The sequence below is a fragment of the Rhinatrema bivittatum genome, chromosome 1, assembly GCF_901001135.1.
Source record: "Rhinatrema bivittatum chromosome 1, aRhiBiv1.1, whole genome shotgun sequence".
In the NCBI taxonomy this organism is placed as follows: domain Eukaryota; kingdom Metazoa; phylum Chordata; class Amphibia; order Gymnophiona; family Rhinatrematidae; genus Rhinatrema; species Rhinatrema bivittatum.
This window is the reverse complement of record NC_042615.1, coordinates 348,693,528-348,720,098: the sequence shown is the minus strand read 5'-3', so window position 1 is coordinate 348,720,098 and position 26,571 is coordinate 348,693,528. Positions and strand designations below refer to the sequence as shown.

General features: G+C 42.5%; 1 protein-coding gene across 2 annotated transcripts; it reads left to right on the top strand.

Annotated features, from left to right (window-relative positions):
• The first annotated feature begins 1,730 nt into the window (after positions 1 to 1,730).
• On the top strand, positions 1,731 to 26,474 carry MRPS18C (mitochondrial ribosomal protein S18C). Of its 2 annotated transcripts, XM_029599466.1 has the most exons (6): positions 1,731 to 1,888; positions 14,839 to 14,897; positions 14,990 to 15,073; positions 24,522 to 24,579; positions 26,162 to 26,221; positions 26,304 to 26,474. In XM_029599466.1, the coding sequence occupies exons 1-6, from the start codon at positions 1,828 to 1,830 to the stop codon at positions 26,378 to 26,380; spliced, it is 399 nt and encodes a 132-aa protein (XP_029455326.1). In that variant the 5' UTR covers positions 1,731 to 1,827; the 3' UTR covers positions 26,381 to 26,474. The 2 variants fall into 2 exon arrangements, with proteins under 2 accessions (XP_029455326.1, XP_029455335.1); XM_029599475.1 differs by lacking the exon at positions 26,162 to 26,221.
• Positions 26,475 to 26,571: the final 97 nt, after the last annotated feature.

The following is a 26,571-nucleotide window of genomic DNA, read 5'->3' as shown; positions in this document are numbered from 1 at the left end:
GTTCTAGTTACCTTCCACCCCCGCCATTGATGTAGAGAGCAGTGCTGGAGCCGCATCTAAGTGAAGTATCTATCTTAATTGGTTAGGGGTAGTAACTGCTGCAATAAGCAAGCTACTCCTACGCTTATTTGTTTACCCAGCCTGTGCAAATTCAGTCCTTGTTGGTTGTTGTCTGAATATAAGTCCTCTTTTCTTCATTCCCCCTGCCGCGAAGACACGCCGAGCACAGCCCCTCCTGAGAAAGATGCGCACGGGCCGAGCCACATGTGAGGCACGCAGACGAGCGTGGCATTGGGCAGCAGGCCAGAGAAAGCTAAAATTCAATTCTGTAAAAAAATAGAAAAATAATCGCGGTCCGCCCAAGCGCCAAGTCAGGGAAGGAAGAGAGCCGCAGTGCCGGTGACACTGACAGAAAATGAAAGAAAATAAAAAAAATTTTTTTAAAGACTTGCCCAGCAGTGGTCCACGGTCCTGATCCGACGGGATAGAGTGAACCGGGCTCCCTGGTGTCGAACCCAGAGCTGCTAGCTTGGAACAAGAGGGCCCTCGACCCTGTAATGCAGCTGCCGCAACAACCAGCAGGGGATGGTCCCCTCAGGACCTTACAATCCCCCTTGGAGGCTCAGGACAGAAACTGCTCCTTTTTTTTTTAAATCAAAGTAAAAACATTTTACCGACCAAAAACTCTGTAAACCTCACAAAACTCACAACTCTAAACTCCACTAAGCAATCAGCATAGACTGTAAGCCTTGTATCTCCACCATCTGCTGGAGACAGAGAAATACTGCCAGACTGTAGGTGGCACCATCCTATATAAGGCGGAGTTTTGTTTTGAAAACTTCTGTCTCCATCTGCTAGAGGAGGGGGGGGGCGCAAAACACAGGAGTCTGGGCTGATCCGGGTATGTACAGTGAATTAACCTTTATCCCTCTACACACATCCATGCATTTGTTCTCCCAGTCCATCTCCTCTAATACACTATTTATCCCCTCTCCACCATATGATCCTCTTCTTCACCCTGCCGCCCACTCACAAGGCATAATCCGTTGCCTTCTCCTTTCTGCCAACAGGAACAGCAACAATTCTTATCTATGTCTGCTTCTTTCTCTGTTGGCATAAATCTGAATAGGTGGTGCCACTATGCTCTAAATGCAATTATCCCCTATTCTTGAGGTACTTCGTCAGCCATCCTGCTAAATAACAGCAAAATGCATAGTTCTAGGTGGTTTTGTCAAGCAATGACATAAATCAGACAGTAGAAATTGTCTATTAATGTCTCCTCCTGCAAATAGTACAAATGGTTAACACCCGACATGAATGTTTGGGTACTTGCAACCTGTTGGAAACAGGATGCTGGGCTTGATGGACCCTCTGTTTGACCCCGTATGGCAACTTATGTTCTTGATTTATTTAAATCTGAAAGCAGATATGAACGACGAGACACAGATCAGCCTCAGGCACACACACCGAAGCCTGGAGTTCTCAAAGCGACTTTTATTGGTGGAGAGCGCTACTTCAAATTAAAGAGACTTCAAGCGCCAAACGGCCTGTCCGCTGTGACAGAGAAACAATGTTAATTATCTGGGCTTAGAATGTTACATTGTCCAGCTCTATTTGATAAAGCGAAGCGCCTTTTTCCTCCCATAAGAAAACAAGCAATCTTCCAGGGGAAGACATGCGGGCATTTGACTACAGGCTGCTCCTCTCAGTGTGGCGGAAGTCGTGCTAAAGTGGAAGGGGGTCAAGGGTTAGCTGCCTGCGCTTCCGTCTGTCGGACGGCGGCCCTGACGGAAGCCGGGAAGGACGGTGACTTCTGCTGCTCGGGAGATGCAGGCAGTTGGCGGATTATTCCGTCGCATTTTGCCGACTCCAGCCGCTGCACATCCGGGTAACGGGGGCGCGAGCGAGTCCGCACGCGCTCTGCATTCTGCGAGTGATGGGCAGGCTGCAAAGAACGTGCTTTGTGTGTCTCCCGCCTTGCATCTGTCCTGGCGGTAGACTTCAGGTCCTGCCGGATTACTCACCCCTTTCCGCTCTGGTGTCTGTAGATCCGATCTCAAATCGAATTGGCGGGACTACATATCCAAAATCAACAAACGATGGGGCAATGAAAACGCATAATAAACCTGTAACACCTTCTGACACATCTGTGCGACTACAAATAAACATTTCTTAAAGATTTTGCCATTTGGACAATGTGAGACTTCACTGCCCCATCGTTTGTTGATTTTGAATATTATATGGTTGGGGTAATCAATCACTGTTTCTTTTGTGCTTTTGGGACTACATATCCTACAATGCACTGAAATTCACATCCAAAACCCAGGGCTGGCCAGGAGTCTGCCCTTTAGGAACAGGCATCTAGCTGCTGACTCGCTGAATAGTATACTCCTTCACTTCTCTACCTGTATATGGCAGAGATTCGGTATACTCCTGCTCACGTCATCTTGCTGGGTAACTCTTGTGGTCATAGGAGGGCTGCCCTAACAACATCCTCAGCACGGTCCTGGGGTCAAGCACCTTAATCTCAGAAGAAGCCTGATAGTCTCCCATTTTCTTATGCTGGAGACGAGTTTAACTCCACTTGGGAAGCCTCCTTGAAGTAGAATGTCAAGGCACAGGGGCCAGCTTGTAAATATTGTAGATTAAATTGTGAAAGATTTAATAGCATGTCAATAATGAGTTGAGAAATGATGTAGACTTTTATATTGTGAATACAGGATTGGTGCCTGAACTTTTACAGTAGCTTTTTCAATGTAGCCAGGACATGGTCTGGTATTGCTAAAAGTAAAGATGTGGTACTTAACAATGTAGGTTTTTTTTTTTCCTGAATTGGTAGAGTGGGAGTACATTAGAATAGTGCCAGGACTAGCTTTTTCTGTGCCTGGAGCAGATACTCAGAATTAAAACTCCCCACTTTATATACCATTGGCTGCTCTGGTACAGTACTTTCTCTTTTGGTGGTAGTGACATGGTTGTAATTCCAGTGGTACTTTTTTATTTTTTCCATATTAATCACGACCCTTCCTTGCTGCCATCCATCCCCCATTAAATTAATGCTGTCACCCCTTTGCTTCAGTTTTTCTCCTCTGTACCAACTGCAGAACTAGGAACCAGCTGCATGCTGCTGGTTCCTAGTTCTGTAGGCCAATGCATGCACGCACACACACCTCCACCTTCTTAAAGACTATGGGGGTTGATGCAAGCATGCCTGTACCTTCTAGCTTGTGTAGGCCCATGCAGATAGGCTGTGAGGCATTTCCCTGCTTCCTGCCAGTGTGAGCTGGTGGTAAGGCCTTATACTTTGGGCAGGGCCAATGCAAGGCTATTAGGTATGTACTTTTACTTTGTCAAAAAAAAAAAAGTACAGACATGCACATGCATTTCCTTTTTGTTTTAATTTCCACCCTAACCCCAAACATTTTTCACATTCTGCTGTCTAAAAAATGTAAATCAAAATGCATTAGTCGTTTCAGTGATCTACATAACATACTACCCTACACTTTAATTGTGAAAGAACAATTATAGAAATAATAGAAATATTCCAAAAGTAATTAAGAACAAAACAAAAAGGGAAGAGCCATGATAGTGGCATGAACGGCTGTGGTGACTGGACTTCTTCCTACTGGGAATTTGTATATTTCTTTTTTAATCATTTACCTTCGTAAATCTCTAGGATGATGCCTTCCAAGAGGAGAGGAAAGGAAAGGTGTGGATCTTTCCCTTCTAGGTCTTCACTTTTCTCATGCTCCAATTGAGGTTCTGGGGTGTGGAGGATGTGAATTCCACTTCCGACTTGATCGGAGAAGAGATCAAGTCAACTTTGAATGATATTTCCTGCAGCCCTCCTGACCACATGCCACTACTGAGAAGGGAGTGCGGTCACAGCATGGCCAGTAACCCGGTATTTCTGGATGATGCAGGAGCCAGGGATCCTGTGGAGGGAGCAGGCTCAGTTGCACCCTCGAACAGCATTAGAGGCAGTGAAGGAGGAGACCTCTATGGCTGAGAAGAGAGAATAGAGACTGGCTATTGGAGGAGTGAATGCCAGGGCTCTGAGTCAGAAGGAAGTTCAGCTCAGATGGTGAGACTTTGAGAGCCGTTGGTGACATCAACTTCCTTCAAGCTGGTCAGTAAAGAAATTCTCCCTCCCCCACTGAAATGTTCGGTGGTTACCCTGGAACAGTTTGGGAAGTCCTGGTGAATCCTTGCTCTATGGATAGAATTTTGCTCTCACAAAATATTAATTTATTGGCACAGAGTCAGGCATTTTGGATTAAGGAACATACGGAAAGATTGGAAGCACTGAGAAGGGAGGTAATGAATATATTGGAGCAAATGAAGAATTGTACGAGGCATTTAAATCTCCATTTCCTTTCCCAGATCAGTGGCTATGTTTATTATTGTTCTTGATCTATATTATATGGATTGACAGGTGATGATGTTTTCTGTGATGTTATTTGAAACATAAAAATAAAATACCCCTCTCAGCCCTCCCCCTCAAAGTCTTGATAGTGTAAGTCTTCAAACCCTTTGTCATAGCAAACCCAAATTAGCTCTGGTTCCAAAAATTGAATTATCAAGACCCATTCTAAGAGAGGGAACTATTTTAGATCTAATTCTTGGTGGAACACGAGATTTGGTGAGAGAGGTATCGGAAATGGGGCCCCTTGGCAGTAGTGATCATAACATGATCAACTTTGAACTAATAACTGGAAGAGGGGACAATATGTACATCTACAGCTCTAACGCTAAACTTTCAAAAGGGAAACTTTGATAAAATGAGGAAAATAGAAGAAAACTGAAAGGTGCAACTGCAAAGGTTAAAAGTGTTCAACAGGCATGGACATTGTTTAAAAATACAATCCTAGAGGTGCAGTCCATATGCATTCCACACATTAAGAAAGGTGGAAGGAGGCCAAATGATTGCAGTCATGGTTAAAAGGTGAGGTGAAAGAGGCTATTTTAGACAAAAAAAATCCTTCAAAAATTGGAAGAAGGATCCATCTGAAGAAAATAGGAAAATGCATAAGCATTGTCAAGGTAAATGTAAAAAATTGTTAAGACCGGCTAAGAGAGAATTTGAAATGAAGTTGGCTGTAGCGGTAAAAACTGATAATAAAATTTTTTTAAATGTATCCGAAGCAAGAAACCTGCGAAGGAATTGGTTGAACAGTTAGATGACCGAGGGGTTAAAGGGGCACTTATGGAAGATAAGGCCACCGTGGAAAGACTAAATTAATTATTTGCTTCCATGTTTACTAAAGAGGATGTTGGGGAGATACCGATTCCAGACATGGTTTTCAAGGGTGATGATTCGGCTGAACTGAATGAAATCACAGTGAACCTGGAAGATGTAGTAGGCCAGATTGACAAACTGAAGAGTAGCAAATCATCTGGATCAGATGGTATACACCCCAGGATTCTGAAAGAAATAAAAAATGAAATTTCAGACCTATTAATACAAATTTTTAACTTATCATTAAATTCATCCTTTGTATCTGAAGTGTGGAGGGTGGCCAATGTAACCTTGATATTTAAAAAGCGCTCCAGGAGAGATCTGGAAACTAAAGACCGGTGAGCCTGAGTTCAATGGCAGTTAAAATAGTGGAAACTATTCTAAAGAACAAAATCACAAATATATGTAGACATGTTTTAATGGGATACAGCCAGTATGGATTTACCCAAGGGAAGTCTTGCCTCACAAATCTGCTACATTTGTTTTGAACGGGTTAATAAACATGTGGATAAAGGTGAACCGATAGATGTGGTGTTTTTGGATTTTCAGAAGGCATTTGACAAAGTCCCTCATGAGAGGCTTCTAAGGAAATTAAAAGGTCTTGGGATAGGAGGCAATGTCCTTTCATGGATTACAAACTGGTTAAAGGACAGGAAACAAAAAGTAGGATTAAATGGTCTGTTTTTTCAATGGAAAAATGTAAAAAGTAGCGTGCCTCAGGGATCTGTACTTGGACTTGTGCTTTTAAGTATATTTATAATTGATTTGGAAAGGGATAAGACGAGTAAGGTGATGATACAAAATTATTCAGAGTAGTTAAATCACAAGTGGATTGTGATACATTGCAGGAGGACCTTGCGAGGCTGGAAGATTGGGCATCCAAATGGCAGATGAAATTTAATGTGGACAAGCGCACGGTGATGCATATAGGGAAAAATAACCCTTGCTGTAGTTACACGATGTTAGATTCCATATGTAACCCTGTTTTTAGGAGAAGTACTCCTAAGGGCATACAATCTTATTTATACCTTCTGGGGCTGTTCCAGCTAGCTGGTCATTCCCATGCTGACTCTTAAATCCCTGAGGGGGGACTCTCTTTATGGGGGGAAGCTCTTACTTATGGCACAGATGATGAAAGATCACCAGTGTGTGTGCTATACTTTAGGTGCTTCCCAAGAGGTGAAAGGCTGTAAGAACTCAGATAGGACCAGAACTGGGTGTTAAAATAAAGTTTACTGATTCTTAAAGTCCATTGTCCAAAATAGCTGAGTGTACATCTGATTGTAGTTATAGGGTTTCTTTCTATGTAGGTAGGTGTCCTTATTTTAGACCTCTGGTGAATTTAATTGTGCATAACTCTCCCAGCGGCTGTGCAATGGGAATCCTAGTGGAGGAGGTCCCATTTGCTTTGCAAAAATCCTACCTTTAGACATCTTCTCTCCCATGGACACCCAACCTGTTCTGTTTCCTTGGGGGGGAAACTCGGATGGGATCTCCTTCTCTTAGCCTTCCTTGGATTCAGTTGTTCATTTTCCTTAGCTGTTACTTCAGGTGATTTCTCTGGTGGAAAACTCTGGGGACCAGGCTATTCACAGCACTGCAATCCCAGTGGGGAAGGGGGAATCCAAAATCTCCCCACTATTCTTTAGTTCCAAAAATGCTTTAAATCTTAATCTGTATGGCTTCTCTGCCCTCACTGTCTCTCGTAGCAGGATCCATCACTGGTGCTTGCCTACCTAGTGAGAGAGTAGACTACAGGTCTTTGGTCCCCTGAAGAAAGCCCCTTGGCCCAGGCTTAAAAGTCTTATCTCACTGTAAATTATAAGAAGGACCCTCTGGCAGGGAGTGCACGGGGTGAGCTGTCTCTTCTAAAAGAAAGCTCCTTTGGGTAAGGCTGGGAGGCCCTACCAGAGTGGGTAAAAAGTACATGTCTCTTCAGCTGCTCTCTCTAACTGAACTCCTTGAGTCTTGAAATGGCTGGGCTAAATAGCACTGAGTCATCCAATCAGAATCTCCAGGTAGGAGGGACTGAATGGTATGGATGGCTCCCTTTCTAACAGGCCGATTCAATAAGCTTCGCGGGAGAGCCAGCGCTCCGAGGCGAGCGCTTGCTCTCCCGATGTGCACCCAGGCACCTCTCCTGGGCGCACGATTCAGTATTTAAATTAGGGCCCGCGCGTCCCTAGTGCCTCCTTATTGGCGGAAGCGGCAGCAGTCAGTGGGTCTGACAACAGACAATTTTACCGGCGTCTGTTGTCGAACCCGCTGACAGCCATGGGTTCGGCAAAATTGAGCGTCCGTTTTCCGGGCTGCAGGCAGATTTTTTTTTAAAGGCTTTTTTTTTTTATTTTGGGGGCCTCCGACTTAATATCGCTATGATATTAAGTCAGAGGATGTACAGAAAAGCAGTTTTTTCTGCTTTTCTGTACTCTTGTCCGGTGCCATCTGAAATTAACGCCTGCTTTGGGCAGGCATTAATTTCTGGGAGTAAAATGTGCAACTTCACCACACATTTTACTTTCTGTATTTTGGGTGAGTAATTAATAGGCTCATCAACATGCATTTGCATGTGATGAACGCTATTAGTTTTTTTTGGGGGGGGGTTTGGCTGCGCGTTTTCCACGCGCTATTACCCCTTACTGTATAAGGGGTAAGAATAGCGCATCAAAAACGAGTGGCCAAAACGGGGCGCGCACCGTTCTGTATCGGCCTGTGAGTGTGTTCTAAATACCCAGATACAGGGATAGTGCCATTTAGTGGCCAGACCTGATAGGGTTGCCACACATATTAGGAGTTACCACCCAGGAAAAAGATCTAGGCATCATAGTGGATAATACTTTGAAATCATCGGCTCAGTGTGCTGCAGCAGTCAAAAAAGCAAACAGAATGTAAGGAACTATTAGGAAAGGAATGGTTAATAAAACGGAAAATGCCATAATGCCTCTATATCGCTCCATGGTGAGACCCCATCTTGAATACTGTGTGCAATTCTGGTCGCCGCATCTCAAAAAAATATTGTTGCACTGGAGAAGGCACACAGAATGGCGACCAAAATAATAAAGGGGATGGACCAGCTCCCTTATGAGGAAAGGCTGAAGAGGTTAGGGCTGTTCAGCTTGGAGAAGATTCAGCTGAGGGGGGATATGAAAAAGGTCTATTAAATCATGAGAAGACTAGAATGGGTAAATGTAAATCAGGTCTTTACTCTTTCAGATAATAGAAGGACTAGGGGGCACTCCATGTGGTTAGCAAGTAGCACATTTAAAACAAATCAGAGAAAATTAATGTCTGGAATTCGTTGCCGGAGTATGCGGTTAGGACAGTTAGATGGTTTTTAAAAAGGTTTGGATAAATTCCTGGAGGAGACATCCATAAACTTCTATTAATCAAGTCGACTTAGGGAACAGCTACTGCTCTTATTAACATTAGTTGCATGGGATCTATTTAATGTTTGCTTACTTGCCGGGTACCTGTAACTTGGATTGGCCATTGTTGGAAACAGTATGCTGGACTTGATCGACCCTCAATCTGACCCAGTATGTATGGTATGTTATTAAAGCCCACCTGTGTCCATTCATAATAGCTGAGGTGATTTGAATACTTCTGAATGAAGAGTCAAGTTGTTTCTGTTGTATGAAGTGAATTTTAAGCAAAGGTAAAAAACTGCTGAACAAGGATCTGCCAAAGGAACTCTAAGATAACATTATTCAAGGATACAGAGGAAGGGTATAAGAAAAATTCAATGTATTTGAATATTCCTTGAGGCACTGTCAAGCTCATCATTGTAAAGTGGAAACAGTTTGGCACCACCAAGCATGCCTGGATTTAGACATAAAAACACAAAAAACAAGGATTCAGCTGGAAAAGGAACTCGTCATAAATTGCCACAGAAACTTAATGGCTTATATGGTCAAGCCCGTGAAGTACTGGGCTTATCTAATCATAGGTTGCTATAGGTGCAATTTCTCCAATCAAGGCTGAGTTGCTTGTGCAGACACTGTGTATAATGTACCAGCAAATGTATGCACTTATCTTTCATTTAGATCCACCAGTAGATAGATGAAATATTCGGTCCTGAAGTGCTTCCTGAAGCACTTCAGGACCTGTGAGGCCGAAGGTTACTTTTAAAGAACTACAGAGCTCTCTGAGATTTGGGACATTATTGACTGTTCAACAATTTCAAGACTTCTCACAAACATGGACTGTATGAGAAGATGTTAAGAAGGCAGCCACTGCTGAAGAAAAGCCATATGATGTGCCACACAGTGTTTGTAAAGAAACACTTAGGGGACACTGTACAATGTGGGAGAAGGTTTTGTATAGTCTGATGAGACCAAAGTGGCAGTAGAGGAGGACCGGAAGGCTCATCTGCATACTGCTCCCAGCATCCCCCGGGAGAGGAGTCCAGAAGTCACCGCAAGCGATCCAGGGACTGACGTCCACAGCCCCAGCTTCCAGAGGCCCCGCACCCTTTGCAGTAGAGGAGGACTGGAAGCATGCGCCATTACTCAAGCCCTTCCATTAACTGAGTGAAGATTAATTTATAGGTGGTTAAAGAAGATTGGTAAGTATAGTTTTCAGAAATGTTTGGGCTTATAAAAGTTTGGTGAAAGGTGAAATTAAGGGATATATTCTTTAGAGTTTGTGTGTGTCTGAGGTAATAAGCAAGCCAGAGATAGTTAATTCTAGGGTCTGTCTTTCCCACCCACTCAACCCTTAATTTTTAGGCATGAGACACTTTTTGATTAAAAATCAATCACGGTCTTATCTAAATCATACTATTGTACCAGCCCTTATTGAAAGTTTAATCATCCCCTTAGTGTCCTAAACTTAACTAGGAACTCAATAAAACTAAGATGAAGGCAGCAGTCCAGCAGCAAGAGGGGAGCTTTCCAGTCTTTTGCATTGAGTGTCACATGTATGATTTTTTATCCGCCGGTGAGAGATCGGTTGTGTGCACTCGGTGCAAAGAGCTCCTGTCTCTCAGAGAACGAGTCCGATCTCTGGAGGCTAGAGTAGCAGACTTGGAAGAGCTGAGGCAGATAGAGAGGTACATTGATGAGACCTTCAGGGACATAATAGCCAAATCCCAAATCCAGTCTGGCAGCCCCAGTGCTGCCTTGGATCAGAAAGGTCTCCTAGTAGGAGAACATCACCCTGGTGTAGCAGGAAGTGATCCTGTAGCAAGGACCTGCTCTCCAGGTGATGTATTGTCCTCTTGCACTGAGGACAAGTCTCCCAGGGCTACTGCCCAGGAGGGAAGGGTTAGGCTGGCCATCTTAGTTGGTGATTCGATTATGAGAAATGTAGATAGCAGGGTGGCTGGTGGATGTGAGAACCGCCTGGTAACTTGCCTGCCTGGTGCAAAGGTGGCAGACCTCACGCATCACCTAGATAGGATTATAGACAGTGCTGGTGAGGAGCCGGCTGTCGTACATGTGGGCACCAACGACATAGGAAAATGTGGGAGAGGTGTTCTGGAAGCCAAATTTAGGATTTTAGGTAGGAAGCTGAAATCCAGAACCTCTAGGGTGGCATTCTCTGAAATGCTTCCTGTTCCACGTGCAGGTCCCCAGAGGCAGGCAGAGCTCCAGAGTTTCAATGCGTGGATGAGATGATGGTGCAGGGAAGAGGGAGTCAGTTTTATTAGGAACTGGGGAAACTTTTGGGGAAAGGGGAGACTTTTCTGAAAGGATGGGCTCCACCTTAACCAGAGTGGAACCAAGCTGCTGGCACTAACTTTCAAAAAGGAGATAGAGCAGCTTTTAAACTAGAACAAGGGGGAAAGCCGACAGTCACTCAGCAGTGCATGGTTCGGAGAAATGTATCCTTGAAGGATACTAATGAAACAGGAGAGTTAGGGCATCCCAACAGAGAGGTTCCATTAAAAGCAAACATAGTCCATGTGCCTATATGTAAAAAATCACCGAAGCTAATGATTTCCGAATTATCCCTAACAACTGAAAAGTAGGTTGTTAATACAAACAAAAAACACACTTTGAAATGTCTGTATGCCAATGCCAGAGGTCTATGAAGTAAGATGGGAGAGTTAGAGTGTATAGCAGCAAATGATGAGATTGACATCACAGAGACTTGGTGGAAGGAGGATAACCAATGGGACAGTGCTATATCAGTGTACAAATTATATCACAATGATAGGGAGGATCAACTTGGTGGGGGTGTGGCACTTTATGTCCGGGAGGGTATAGAGTCCAACAGGATAAAGGAGGGTATAGAGTCCAACAGGAGACTAAATGCTCAGTAGAATCTATATGGGTAGAAATCCCATGTGTGTTGGGTAAGAGTATAATGATAGGAGTATACTACCGTCCACCTGGACAAAATGGGCAGACAGATGATGAAATGCTTAGAGAAATCAGGGAAGCTAACCAATTTGGCAGTGCAATAATAATGGGAGATTTCAATTACCCCAATATTGACTGGGTAAATGTAACATCAGGACTTGCTAGACACAAAGTTCCTGGATGTAGTAAATGACTGCTTCATGGAGCAATTGGTTCAAGAAGCAACAAGAGAGGGAGCTATTTTAGATTTAATTCTTAGTGGAACACAGGATTTGGTGAGAGAGGTAATGGTGGTGGGGCCACTTGGCAACAGTAATCATAACATGATCAAATTTAAACTAATAACTGGAAGGGGGACAATAAGTAAATCTGCAGCTCTAACACTAAGGGCCTGATTTTAAAAAGCATTTACTCGAGTAAAAACCAGGTTTACTGGGGTAAATACTTGAGTAAGTGGGTTTTTGAAAATTGCTACAATATATGCCATTGACTTGTCTATAGGATTTACTCACATAAGTGCACTTTACTTGAGTAAATGGCTTTTGAAAATTGCTACAATAGTAGCTACATTTACGCATGTAACTTCTTTTGAAAATTACCCCCTAAACTTTCAAAAGGGAAACTTTGTTAAAATGAGGAAAATAGAAAAAAACTGAAAGGTGCAACTGCAAAGGTTAAAAGTGTTCAACAGGCATGGACATTGTTTAAAAATACAATCCTAGATGCGCAGTCCATATGTATTCCACACATTAAGAAAGGTGGAAGGAAGGCAAAACAATTACCGTCATGGTTAAAAGGTGAGGTGAAAGAGGCTATTTTAGCCAAAAAAAATCCTTCAAAAATTGGAAGAAGGATCCATCTGAAGAAAATAGGATAAAACATAAGCATTGTCGTTAAGTGTAAAACATTGATAAGACAGGCGAAGAGAGAATTTGAATTGAAGTTGGCCATAGAGGCAAAAACTCATAATAAAAATTTTTAAATATATCCGAAGCAAGAAACCTGTGAGGGAGTCGGTTGTACCATTAGATGACAGAGGGGTTAAAGGCCATTGCAGAAAGACTAAATTAATTCTTTACTTCCGTGTTTACTAATGAGGATGTTGGGGAGATACCAGTTCCGGAGATGGTTTTCAGGGGTGAGGAGTCAGACGAACTGAACGAAATCACTGTGAACCTGGAAGATGTAGTAGGCCAGATTGACAAACTAAAGAGTAGCGAATCACTTGGACCGGATGGTATGCATCCTAGGGTACTGAAGGAACTCAAAAATGAAATTTCTGATCTATTAGTTAAAATTTGTAACCTACCATTAAAATCATCCATTGTACCTGAAGACTGGAGGGTGGCCAATGTAACACCAATATTTTAAAAAGGCTCCAGGGACGATCCAGCTAACTATAAACCAGTGAGCCTAACTTCAGGCCAGGAAAAATAGTGGAAACTATTCTCAAGATCAAAATCGTAGAACATATAGAAAGACATGGTTTAATGGAACACAGTCAACCTAGATTTACCCAAGGGAAGTCTTGCCTATCAAATCTGCTTCATTTTTTTGAAGGGGTTAATAAACTTGTGGATAAAGGTGAACCGGTAGATGTAGTATATTTGGATTTTCAGAAGGCGTTTGACAAAGTCCCTCATGAGAGGCTTCTAAGAAAACTAAAAAGTCATGGGATAGGAGGCGATGTCCTTTCGTGGATTACAAACTGGTTAAAAGACAGGAAACAGAGAGTAGGATTAAATGGTCAATTTTCTCTGTGGAAAAGGGTAAACAGTGGAGTGCTTCAGGGATCTGTACTTGGACCGGTGCTTTTCAATATATATATATATATATATATATATATATATATATATATATATATATATATATATATATATATATATATATATAAATGAGCTGGAAAGGAATACAACGAGTGAGGTTATCAAATTTGCAGATGATACAAAATTATTCAGAGTAGTTAAATCACAAGCGGATTGTGATACATTACAGGAGGACCTTGAAAGACTGGAAGATAGGGCATCCAGTTGGCAGATGAAATTTAATGTGGACAAGTGCAAGGTGTTGCATATAGGAAAAAATAACCCTTGCTGTAGTTACATGGTTAGGTTCCATATTAGGAGCTACCACCCAGGAAAAAGATCTAGGCATCATAGTGGATAATTCTTTAAAATCGTCGGCTCAGTGTGCTGCAGCAGTCAAAAAAGCAAACAGAATGTTAGGAATTATTAGGAAAGGAATGGTTAATAAAACGGAAAATGTCATAATGCCTCTATATTGCTCCATGGTGAGACCGCACCTGGAATACTGTGTACAATTCTGGTCGCCGCATCTCAAAAAAGATATACGGTAGTTGCACTGGAGAAGGTGATGAGCAGAGTGCCGCAAGGGTCGGTGCTGGGACCGGTCCTGTTCAATATCTTCGTGAGCAATATTGCGGACGGGATAGAAGGTAAGATTTGTCTATTTGCGGATGATACTAAGATCTGCAACAGAGTGGACACGCCGGAAGGAGTGGAGAGAATGAGATGGGATTTAAGGAAGCTGGAAGACTGGTCGAAGTTATGGCAGCTGAGATTCAATGCCAAGAAGTGCAGAGTCATGCATATGGGGTGTGGAAATCCGCAAGAAATGTATTTGATGGGAGGTGAAGGGCTGATGTGCACGGATCAGAACAGTTTGGCTGTTAGTATGCTCAGCAAGAGGGTCTGAATAATCCCATTGGGCTCCATTTACCCAGTACAAGGTCAAGGCTGTCAGTTCCATGATTTGTGTTAGGAAAATCTTTTGTTGTCTGCCCGCAGTATGCAAGGACAAGGGGAAAGGGCTTTTTGTACCCTGATGGTGGGTATATAGTATCCACAGCCTTTGTGTCAGAAAGGGAGGCTAAAAGAATTCTCACACTGCTGGGTTACCAAGCTTCTCTTTTAAAGTATTAAATACTACAGCAGCAACCACAAAAGCCAGCCATTTTAAAGTAGATTTTACCTGTCAGCTTTCTCTTCTCTTGCAAGTGCTAGATTTCACCCTACTGTGCAAAGAAAGTTACTTTTATTTTATAGGCTGTATTAGAAAATTAATTTGTAATACTGATTAACTTTACAATAAGTAGAATATAATACTTTAAACTAAGATTTTAGAGCAAGATACCCAGAATCTTCTCAAACATAAGTGTGAAGAGTCCTTGAATACATTTGCCACATGTTCTGAAACCATGCTTGGATTTTTTGTTTTACTAGATCAAATTTGATTTGTTTGGGGTTTTTTTTTCTCTCTCTCTCTCTGTTTCAGTGCCCTGGAGAAGGAGCTATAGCTTACAAGATGGTCTAGTGTTCCATCACGATGATTTGGTAAGAAAAATTTAGAAAGCTACCACTGCTGTCTTAGAAATAAACAGTGAGAAAGTGCCACTTCTAATTAGTTTCTTGGATTGTATTTTCAGCCTAAAGAAATGGAAAATCCATACAAGGAGCTTCCTAAAAAGTGTATTTTGTGTGGAATATCTATAGACTATAAAAACACACAGGTGAGTGCCTTGTAGAGTATTTGTAGATAACCCTTCCTGAGCCGCCTTATAGGGTCTGATTTTCAAAAGCATTTATGCATGCAAAATGTGATTTTACGCACATAAATAGATTTTTTTGAAAACTGTTGCAGGGGATGTGCGCTTAAAAGTGTGGAAGCAATTTTGCACCTACTTCAAAGGTGTTCCTGGCGCGGGGGGACAAAGTTGGACCAGAGATAATTTCGAAAGTAATACATATTGGCATTCGCCTATACATTTACCCCTGCTTCTGAGCAAGTGTCAGCATGTGAGCATGTGTTCCGCGTGCACTTCCTAATTTTCAGAGCGGACTTCTGTGTGTGAGTCCATTTTGAAACTTTGGACTGATCCCCTGCATGTACTTTCTACACATGGATTTCAGCCTTAGGCTGACTGTTCTAAAGTTACTCTCAAAGGGGCCGATGCAATAAACGTGCGTAGAAAGCGGACACTGAACAGTCAGTGCCCGCTTTCGTAATGCGCTCCCCTTGGGGGCGCCATGCAATATTTAAATTAGGGGGGTCGCTAGGATTGCTTGCGCGCCCCTAGCGCCTCCTTGCTAACGCGAACCTGATCGGCATCGGTGATCCACCGGTTAGGAAAACCGATGCCAAGTTTATTGGCGTCGGTTTTCCTAAACGCCGCTCAGCCAGGGGGTTCAGTAAACAGATGCTTGTCATTTAAGCATCTGTTTCCTGCACCCGACTGCCAGTGTTTTTTTTTTTAAACTTTGTTTAATTTTGTTTTTCCTCCTACTTAATATCACAACGATATTAAGTAGGAGGCAGTACAGAAAAGCAGTTTTTTCTGCTTTTCTGTACTGGTTTAAGGAGTGCTCAGCAATTAACGCCTGCTCCAGGCATGCGTTAATTGCTGAGCGCCTGATGTGTATCCTAGATGCACCTTTTTTTTTTTTTGCATCTGGAGTGAATGCAAATAGCCTCAATCACATTCATTTGCATGTGATTAGCGCTATTAGACTCATTCCGCTTAGGACACGCGTTGAATAGGCGCTAATCCCCTTATTGCATTAGGGGATTCATTAGCGCCTATTCAACCCGGGTCTGATTGCTGGTTATACAGTGCGCTTGGCTGAACTCACTGTATTGCATCGGCCCCAAAGTGAAGTTCTAGGGTGCAGGAATCCTCTTTGGTCTGGGGAAATAAAATGGCAAAGTACAACTAAGATGAGAGAGTCCAGCCCTGAGGCTGTGCGCATATGTCAGTGTGTGGTTCTGCCACCCTTTTTATGTGTAGATATAGCAACAAATTTTCCACACAAAAATATGCACACAACCCCGTGTAAAAATGCGCATGCAGCTTAGTGCTCCTCCATGCAAATCCAATGTTAATCAAGGCATTAGCCATTCTTTCCCCCACCCCCACCCACCCCCTCCAGTGCAAGTTCTCTGGCTTAACTCCTGTTTTCTTAATGCTAGAAAATGAACATCTGGTCAGAGGTAAAGTTTCTGGAGCTAGTCTCAGTCTATGGGATTGAGCTTGGAGATCATGGTGTTGGGGTCCTGTACTTTGTGCGCATAACTTCTATGAGCCAACTCATGTTTTGTGCACAACTTTTATGTGCAGAAATCATGTTTTCTGCACACAGTGTGCATTAACCAAAACACTGTTTCACATAAATATTTTGTGCTTCTAAATCGGTGGCTCTCAACCTTTTTTCTGTTGGGACACACCTGACAGCAGTTCTCATGTGTGTGACACACTGAATACATGACTGTCACGGGGCTAAAAATAAACATACACTCTACATCTACAGGAACCCTCGGAAACCCAACAATGGGTGCAGAGCAGAACTAGGACATTCCTCGTACAACTCACCATACAAAAAAAATTCTGGTGTCATCTCAGTAACAGCAACACAAATTCTCCCTACTACCAACCGAAATAGCCCTGCTTATGAAAAGACAACAATTCACCACCAATGTATATCCTATTGAGAAAACACAACAAATAAGTGATACAATTGCCTACATGCTAGTAAAATACCTCATCTTGGTCATACACACAAAACTGATATTCACCAAATACAGAAAGACCCCAAATTACAAATACAGAGACAGAAACTGGAATGGAAACCCAAAAAAAGCCACTCTGAATGCATTGCAAACCTGGAGAAATGAAAATAGAAATATAGCACATAACACCCTCCCAGAATCTGCAGTAATGCACACAAACTAATCCATACAAAGTTACACCTGTATTATGGAACACACTCAAACAGTAACAACCCAACCTATGAAATGGCAGCACTACACATATTAAGCCAGGCCCTAAACACCAATGCACCTCTTATTAGGAAAACAGAAGAAGCCAAACTGCTATAGATCCCTACTCAGAACAAGCTTGCAGAATACTCTTACTTGGGTCACATATACAGAGCACAGACAGACTCTCACCAAATACAGAATAAAGAGACCATAAAGCTAATATTTTTGGTTTTCCATTGTTGCACTGCATACAGAGTTTGGCTTCTTGCTGTTTCCAGTTCAGGTTTTGTCTGCAAATTTCTGTTTATATGTTCCTCAAGAAATATAAAATAATAATTGTAAAACTATACTAATAAAGAGAATACATGTTTCAAAACAACTGATAATCAGAATAATATCCAATAATTATAAACTCATAAAAATTATTAAAAATTCTCCAAACACCAATAAAATATTTCTAAACAGTAGACACATCACATAATACCCAATATTTAAAATGGCAGTCAATCACAAAAAATGAACTTATAAAGCCACCTTAACTTACCCTCTCCAGCAACTCTCTTACTCTTTTCCTTTGCAGGCCAATAGCACACCCCAGAAATAGCAGGAGCTACTTAGCTCTGTCCTCATGGTCCTCTTCCTTAGGACCCAAGACCAGTATCTCTGCCTCTTTTTCATACAAACACATAGACCAGTCAGCTCCCTGACCAGTCTCTCTCACACATTCACACTTAATCACCTCCCTGACCAATCTCTCTCTCACATGCAGTCACCTCCTTGATATCTTTCACATGCACACCACTGATCTCCCTGACCAGTCTCTGTCTCTCACAGTCACCTCCCTCACCATTCCCTCTCTCACACACATACCCACACACCAGTCACCTCCCTGATCAATCTCTCTCAAACACACACCTCCCTGACCAGTCTCTCTTTCTCTTACATGCACACCAGTCCAACTCGCTGACCAGTTTCTCATCATATGCTTTTTCTCTTTCACTTACATATACATCACATGCTCTCTCTCATTTACATACACATGATCTCACTCACTTAAAAACAATCTCTCAGTCACATACATTCTCTCTCTCCCAATTACACAACCTTGGCTCACTCTCAATTTCACTGTCTCCCTCCTGCCCAGACATAACTGGGAGCTGCAGCAGCCTCCTCCTCCAGCCCCTGCAGTCCAAGAATTAATCCCATCAACCGTGGGGGGGCTAATGCAGCTGTCTCCCATTGTGAATTGTCAGCTGTTTTTCTCTGGGCCCACGCTGCTCCTCGGGCCAATGCTGCTGCTAATTTGAATGCAGCATGGCCATTTCTTCTTCGTTCACGCCCCGCAGAGCATCACTTCCTCTTATGGACCGCGGGGGCGGGAAGAAGAAAAGGCCATGCTGCAGTTGCCAATTCCCACTAATATTGGTGCTGTTCCTGACCGGGCTTCAGCATGCTGACAGCCCAGATGGCAATGACAGTAGTGCAAAGATGACTGCACTCACTCGTACTGAAGGGGAAGAGAAGAGCAGCTAGTCCAGTGGGCATGCACAACACACCTGCTGGTGCTTGGTGACACAGCAGTTGAGAATCGCTGTTCTAAACCATATTCATAAATCTTGTTTTATAAACATAAAGCATGGTTTGTGTGCATTAAACCTGATTTATGCATGCAGTTCATTTTTTGGCACACATTTTTAGGTTTGTGTACGTTTTTTTAAATAGCAATGCATTTGCATATGTTTAGCATCTGAGTAAAGAAAATGTGCACTGAAGTTTAGTGTACATGCTTTACTCAGTCTTATTATATCAGGGCCTCTATTAGGGCTGCAGATGGAAGCTGTGCAGGAGGCCTTGTAAACATTTTATAAGCTTTTGCAATTAGAATTTAAAAGGAAGTTGTCTCAGGTAATGACATGGGAATTTGATAATCTTGAGTTCTTATGCTCATTTCACAAACATAAAAAAGCTGCCTTTTTTCAAAAACAGCTCATGTAAAGGTATTAGTGTGGCCTGTGATGTGGTCAAGCAAGACTAAAGTTTGACAACTTGGAAGCTGAGGTGGCTATGACTGATAAAGATGTAATTTGTTATTGTAATCTTTTGCTCTTATCTTGGAAGAGTTTTATACACACACACACACATATATATATATATTTTTTTTTTTTAATATTCATTTTTATTACATTTTCCAGTAGATATAATACAACAAGAACTCCCCAAAATTACACAAACTTCTCCATTTTACATCTTATGCAAATAACACGATTATACATATAAAAAGATTAATTAAAAAACAACAGTAAATAAAGAACATAAGAAGTTGCCATACTGGGTCAGAGCAAGGGTCCATGAAGCCCAGCACCCTGTTTCCAACAGTGGCCAATCCAGGATACAAGTACTTGACAAGTACCCAAACACTAAGTAGATTCCATGCTACTGATGCCAGTAATAGCAGTGGCTATTCCCTAAGTCAGCTTGATTAATAGCAGGTAATAGCCTTCTCCTCCAAGAACTTATCCAACTTAAATAATGCGTTTAAGAGAACAAGGATTAAAGGAAGGGGGAGAGGGAAGCATAAGCTCACAACATTACTGACATCTTTTCAGACAGCCTCTTATTCAGGTAGCCTCAGCAAGGAGGACCATCACGGGGCTAGATGTAGAAGTACAGTTTGCATCCATGGGAACCCCCCTGACCTACAATAATGGATGTAAAGCAGAATTATGACATTCCCCATACAACTCACCCTACAAAAAAGATATTCTGGTTCTGGTGTCATCTCAGTAACAGCAACTCAAACTCCTTCTACTTCCAGGCTCAATAGCCCTACTTATGAAAAGACAGCAGTTTACCACCAATGCATGTCCTCTTGAGAAAATACAACAAATAAGACTGATACAAATGCTTACATGCTAGTAAAATATCTCACCTCAGTAACACAAACAGAACCGACCTAACATACTCCCAGGATCTGCAGTAATGCACATAAATTAATCCTCACATAGATAGGGTTGCTTCTGTTTGAGTGTATTCCATAATACAAATATAAAATCAGGCCCTAAAAACCAATAGACCTCTTATTAGGAAAACAGAACTAACAAGCAGCTATAGATCCCCACACTGAAATAATTGTAAAACTATACTAATAAGCAGAATAAATGTTTCAAAACAGCTATGAACAGAATAACATCCAACAATTAAAAACTCATAAAACTATTAAAACTTCTCCAAACACCAATAAAATATTTCAAAAAAGCAGACACATCACATAATATTAAATAATTAAAATGGCAGTCAATCAAGAAAAATAAACTTAAAAAGCCACCTTTACTTACTCCCTCCAGCAGCTCTCTTACTCCTCTTCCATGCAGGCCGCAGCACACACCAGAAGCAGAAGTAGAGGCTAAGCTCTATACTCATGGTCCTCTTCCTTAGGGCCCATGTCTCTCACACACACTCCATACCAGTCATGCATGCCCCCATGACCAGTTTCTGTCTCTCACACACCAATCATCTCCCAGTCTTTGACACACACAGCAGTCACATTCCTGAACAGTTTCTCTCATGTCACACACACACAAAGACTTCCCACTCCCATGTTCTACTTACATATACGGGCTTCTCACTCTCATAATCACTTTCTCTGTCTCACACACACACACACACACACTCAACAATCCCTCACTCCCATGCTTGTTCTCTCCACATGCACAGGCTTCTTATTCCCATAATAACTTTCTTTCTCTCACACACACACAAACACACACCAGTCACCTGATCTCTCTCATGCATACACACACATACACAGGCTTCCCACTCCCATGTTCTCTTTCAGATATACAGGTTTCTCACTCCCATGCTGTGTCTCACACACACCCAGGTTTCTCACTCCCATGCTCACTCTTCACATGCACAGGCTTCTCATTCCCATAATCACTTTCTTTCTCTCTCACACACAAACACACACCAGTCTCTTTCTCATTTCCATGCTCACTCTCCACGTGCACAGGCTTCTCATTCCCTGAATCACATTCTTTCTCTCACATTCACACACACCAGTCTCTTTCTCTCACATACACCATCACCTTACCAACCAGTCTCTCTCTCATGCATGCATACACACACAGGTTTCCTACTCCCATGCTCTCTCTCACATAATCAGGCTTCTCACTCCCATGCTTTCTTTCACATACACCCCCACAACACCAGGCTTCTTACTCCCATGCTTTCTCACATACCCAGATTTCTCACTTCCATGCTTTTTCTCTCTCACTCACACACACATCAGTCACCTCCCTGACTAATCTCTCATATACACAACAGTCACCTCCCTGAGCAGTCACTTTCATTGTCTCTCACATATACACATACATCAGCTCTCTGACCAGTTTCTCTCAATCACACACACATTCTCTCACTTACACACAGGCTGGCTGCTTCTCTCTCTTTCTCTCTCTCACTCACTTCCTCTCCCATCCCCCCCGAGCACAAATGGTAGCTGTAGCAGCTCCCTCCTCCAGCCCCCGCAGGCCAAGAAAGAAGAATCCCATCGGCCGCGGGAGGCTCATGCTGCTGTCTCCTTTCCCGATTACCGGCTGCTTCGACTGCTTGGGGGGCGATGCTGCTGCCGCCGCAGCTACTTTTACACGTGGCACGTCTCTTTCTCCTTCCCGCGCACCGCACTGTGTATCACTTCCTGTTCCAGGTCACGGGGGGGGGGGAGGGGGGGCCGGGAAGAAGAAAAGGCCGGCCGCAGGTGCCACAGCTTCTTCTAGCACCGCTGCCGTTCCCACTGGGCTTGAACGTGCTGATAGCTCGGTGGCAATGGCAGCAGGGAAGGAAGAGCAGTGGGAGAGACCGGGAGCACGCAACACACCTGCCGGTGCTTGGCGACACACTGGTGTGTCGTGACACACCGGTTGAGAAGTGCTGCCTTAGACTGTAAAAGAGCATTGGCTTACTATAAACAACGAACCAACTTGCAAGCCAGATCTTCTCAGCTGTTCGTCTCATTCAATCCCAATGCTCCGGGTCTTCCAGTAGCAAAACATACGATTTCTAGCTGGATCACCCAATGTATACAATTCTGTTTTGAAAAACAACAATGCAGTGCAGTGGCAACTTCATTGGCCCATCTTTGACACGTGGCTCCACTGGACATTTGTAAAGCTGCCACGAGGGCCTCTCTCCACACTTTCACTTCCCATTACTGTTTAGACCAACAGACTGCGGAAGATGCCAAACTGGGAAGAATTATTCTACAAACATTGTCCACAGAGTTAACAGTCAACTGTCACTAATTTCATCACACTGCCTGAAGAATGAGACAGTATTAATTAATTCAGTGTGCTGTGGAGCTTAGGACTCCCATGACAGCATGGCTAATTCAGCCCTGCTATCGACGGGAAAAAGCAAGTTTGCTTACTGTAAACGGTGTTTCCGTAGATAGCAGGATGAATTGGCCATGCTGACCCACCCACCTCCCTGAACAGTTGACTCCGCATTACGACCACGCTTGCTTAATCACAGACTGAGGAGAGTCGACTCCTTCGCGGGAACTCACGCGCAGCCTCAGAGCAAAGCTCTGACATCACTTAAGAAGCTCCGCCTCCTGGGCCTGATTGGCAGTTCCCATGACAGCATGGTTAATTCATCCTGCTATCTATGGAAACACCGTTTTACGGTAAGCAAACTTGCTTTTCTCCACGCAAGAAAAGGAAGCCATAGGCATTTGTAAGAGAGTAGCGATACAATGGAAGGACTGTGCCACAGTAAACGTCCCTGTAAGGCCTAAAACAGTTCGTTCCTTCTGTGCTTTGTGTGGGAGAGGCAGCTGACTGGATCTATAATGTCTCGGCTTTTAATTTGATTCTTTTAGTACTTAATTACTTGCTCAATTACAAGCAAATATGAATGCCGGGTCCTTTGGACCCCTCTTGCTAAATAATGCAGACAGTCCTTTCATTCCCAGGTCACCGAGAATTAGAAAAAGTTTAACGATTTATTCTTTTTACTGGTTGGCACCTTCCCCACTCCTCATTGTGAGTTTTCATTTGCAGCCACTGAAACTTTTCCATGCTATGTTCCTCACTTTTCCACACCACCCCATCTGGCCAGCACAGCAACAGCCCTTACTCAAGAGACACAGATGGTGGGGTCCCTTCCATCCAGGGCTCTCTCTATCTCAGGCGCTGAGAATGCCACCCTTGCAGCCCAGGTTGCTGGAACCAGCTCCAGAAATGGACTCTAGCATACAGGGCTGCGGCTGGGCCATCAGGCCAACCTCATTTGTGGGGTTTGTTTTTTTTTAATTGGAGGATCTACTTTAAATGTGGCTACAAGCTCATATCTCTTTATTTCTTTTTTTTTAATTTGCAGTATTATTGAGTGTTTCTGTTGGATAAAGCAGTGCTTCCCAAATCTCTCCTGGTGACTTCGCAGCCAATCTGCTTATCGGGTTATCCATGATCTTTCGTCATGTGAGAAATTTGTTTATATGGGGGTCTCTAATGTATGCAGATATATCTTATGCATGTTCATTATCGATACTATGAAAATCCTACTACCTGTGGAGTCACTAGGATAGGTTTGGGAAGCTGTGACCGGAAGAGCAAAGATGAGGTGAGGGGAGGGGAAGGGTGTAAAGAGATGACAGAAAGGCCTGAGTAAAACCAAAGAATGTAGCTTGGCCCACATCCCCCTCCATCCTTGGGTCCTTGGACTGAACAGAAAATGCCTAATTCTCAAAGTTAAATTAAAAAGAAAAATTCGTAGGAGACTGAAGAAATCCTTTGCAGGTAAGGAAAGCGGTTTTAAAAAGTAATTTTGAATCTCTCTGAAGCAGCCATTGCTACTTTAAGAACTAAAGCTGCGTGGAAGAGGAGTCTTTGTTCTTGGAGGAGCTCTCAAGAGAGAGTGAGTTTTTGGGATAGGCTGGATAGGGAATGCAGTCTTCCAACTGCATGGCCTTTGCTTGCGCTTGTATGGGAAGTTCTGTTTTTGCTTAGTTACACAAACTTGATCATCAGCAATGAAAAACTAGTTTGGCTACAGCAAAAGTACAATCCCTACATTTAATGAAAAATGTAGGATCTTATATTTACCTATCACGACCAAGCTTTGCCAGTTTGACTGTCTTATTTTGCTTTTATTAAAAGTGATTATAAATAGTTTGGATTTTTTTTTTTGCTTTTTCCAAACAGCTCCTGTCTCAGTTCATTTCACCATACACAGGGCGTATTTATGGCAGACATATAACAGGTAATTTCCATGTTCTTGGGTATATTGATCTTTGAACAACTACAGACTATGATATTTCAAAGTGCTGGGTCATATAGTAAAACTAGAGTTGTCCCTGCTTATAAGAAATGCCTTTATAATAAGTGTCTGGTTATAAAACAAACAAATCATGTCCTTCAAATTAAGTCTGCCACCAATCAAATTCTGCTTCTTCATAATAAAGACATCAAAATGTTTCCCTTTCCCCCAGCCAAAAAAAAAGAATTCAGGGCTCTGGATGATTCTTTCCGGAAGTGACAACAGAAAGGCTTTGTCTTATGATGTCACATCCTGAGAGAATAACCCTGTTCAATGTGTTTTTATTGTGCAGTAACTGAATGTGCTAAAAGTGAGTGTTTGATTACCAATAACCCAAGCAGATGTAACTTAAGTTGTAGACTAGCCTCCCACAGGCAACAAAAAGGTTTCATTTTTACATAATACCTTTTATCTTCAGAAGCCTGCTGCAATGTAAATATACTGTATCATGGCTAGAAATGTTACACTGTTTTGTCTGTTCTTGCACCCCCCCACCCCCCCCCCAATTCATCCTTAGTTCTGTAGCCAAGACAGAAAATTCACACTGCTCATGGTGAACTGAATAGGGTGGGCAGTTAGGTTTTAGGTTTGCTTACTCCTGATAAAATGTCCACAGTCCAGCCTAATTTTCCTATTGGTTATTGTTTTCCTCAAATGCATTTTTTTTTTAAAGCAATTATAACAACTTGAGGCAGGTTTCTGTTGGTAAAGCATGGCTTCCTAGACCTATCCTGGTGACTTCACAGCCAATCTGGCATTTAGGCTATCCACAATGAATCTTCATGAGATAAATTTGCATAAATGGGGTCTCTAATGTGTGCAGCTGTATCTCATGAAGATTCATTGCGGATAACCTGAAAACCCAAATTGGCTGTGGCGTCACTAGAACATGCATGCTGCATTGATGAGACAGGCCAGACCTTAAAGGCAAGAGACAACTCACGCAGACCCAAGATAAATCACAACAGGGAAGACCAAGGCAACACCTCCATGGGGCTCACTTTTTGGAACCAGATCATTGCATCAATGACCTTCTGATCAGGATAATTAAAGGGAAAATTTAACAAAATCCAGAAACATATGCCTTTTAAAGTTAGAATGATCAGACCCTTCAAACTGACAAGAAAGGACTGAAGGATTAAGCTTCTTAACTGATTATGAGCCAAAAATTTAAATGGCCTATCACTTTCTGATCACCCTTCAAAGCCCCTGCTCCCTCCTCCTCCCCACTATCGCTGGGTCTTTTATGATTTACTTTTATTTTCTGGTAATTGTCATCATTTGCTCATTCTCCTCTGACCTGAGGAAGGGAGTATTTTCTCCTGAAAGCTAGTTAAGAAATGTATTAAGCTAGTCACATTAAAAGGTATCACCTTATATTATTTTGTTTGTTAACCTTGATTTCTGTTCGGTCAAGTGGCTTAGCACGGCAGGCAAATTACTTTAATAAAAAGAGGGACTTGCTTACAGAGCAATTGATTTGTCAGGTAAACTTTACAATTGAAAGACATCCGTATCTTTGCAGGTTTGTGTGGGAAGAAACAGAAAAACATTTCTAAAGCCATTAAAAGGGCTCAAATAATGGGTAAGATACCAAAGACTATGACTTGATAAGGAAGATCTTGAGTTAATTTACTAAAACTAACAGGAGTGTGGTTTCATTGCAGGATTCATGCCAGTGACTTACAAGCATCCTGCATTCCGCGGTGACCCCAAAATCTGTGACATCAGGCACCCTGAATAGCATACTCTGTTAATAACTTTCTTTCTGTAATAAAAATTATTTAAAAAATCGTTGTATTCAAAACAAAACTATAAATCCTTATGTAGACTTATTAGATGATGCTGTCGTTAATCTTGGTCCTAAGGAACAGGGTTTTGCTTTAGAATTGAAGGGGAGCTCTCATCACACCTGGGCTGCTTGGAGCCTACTCA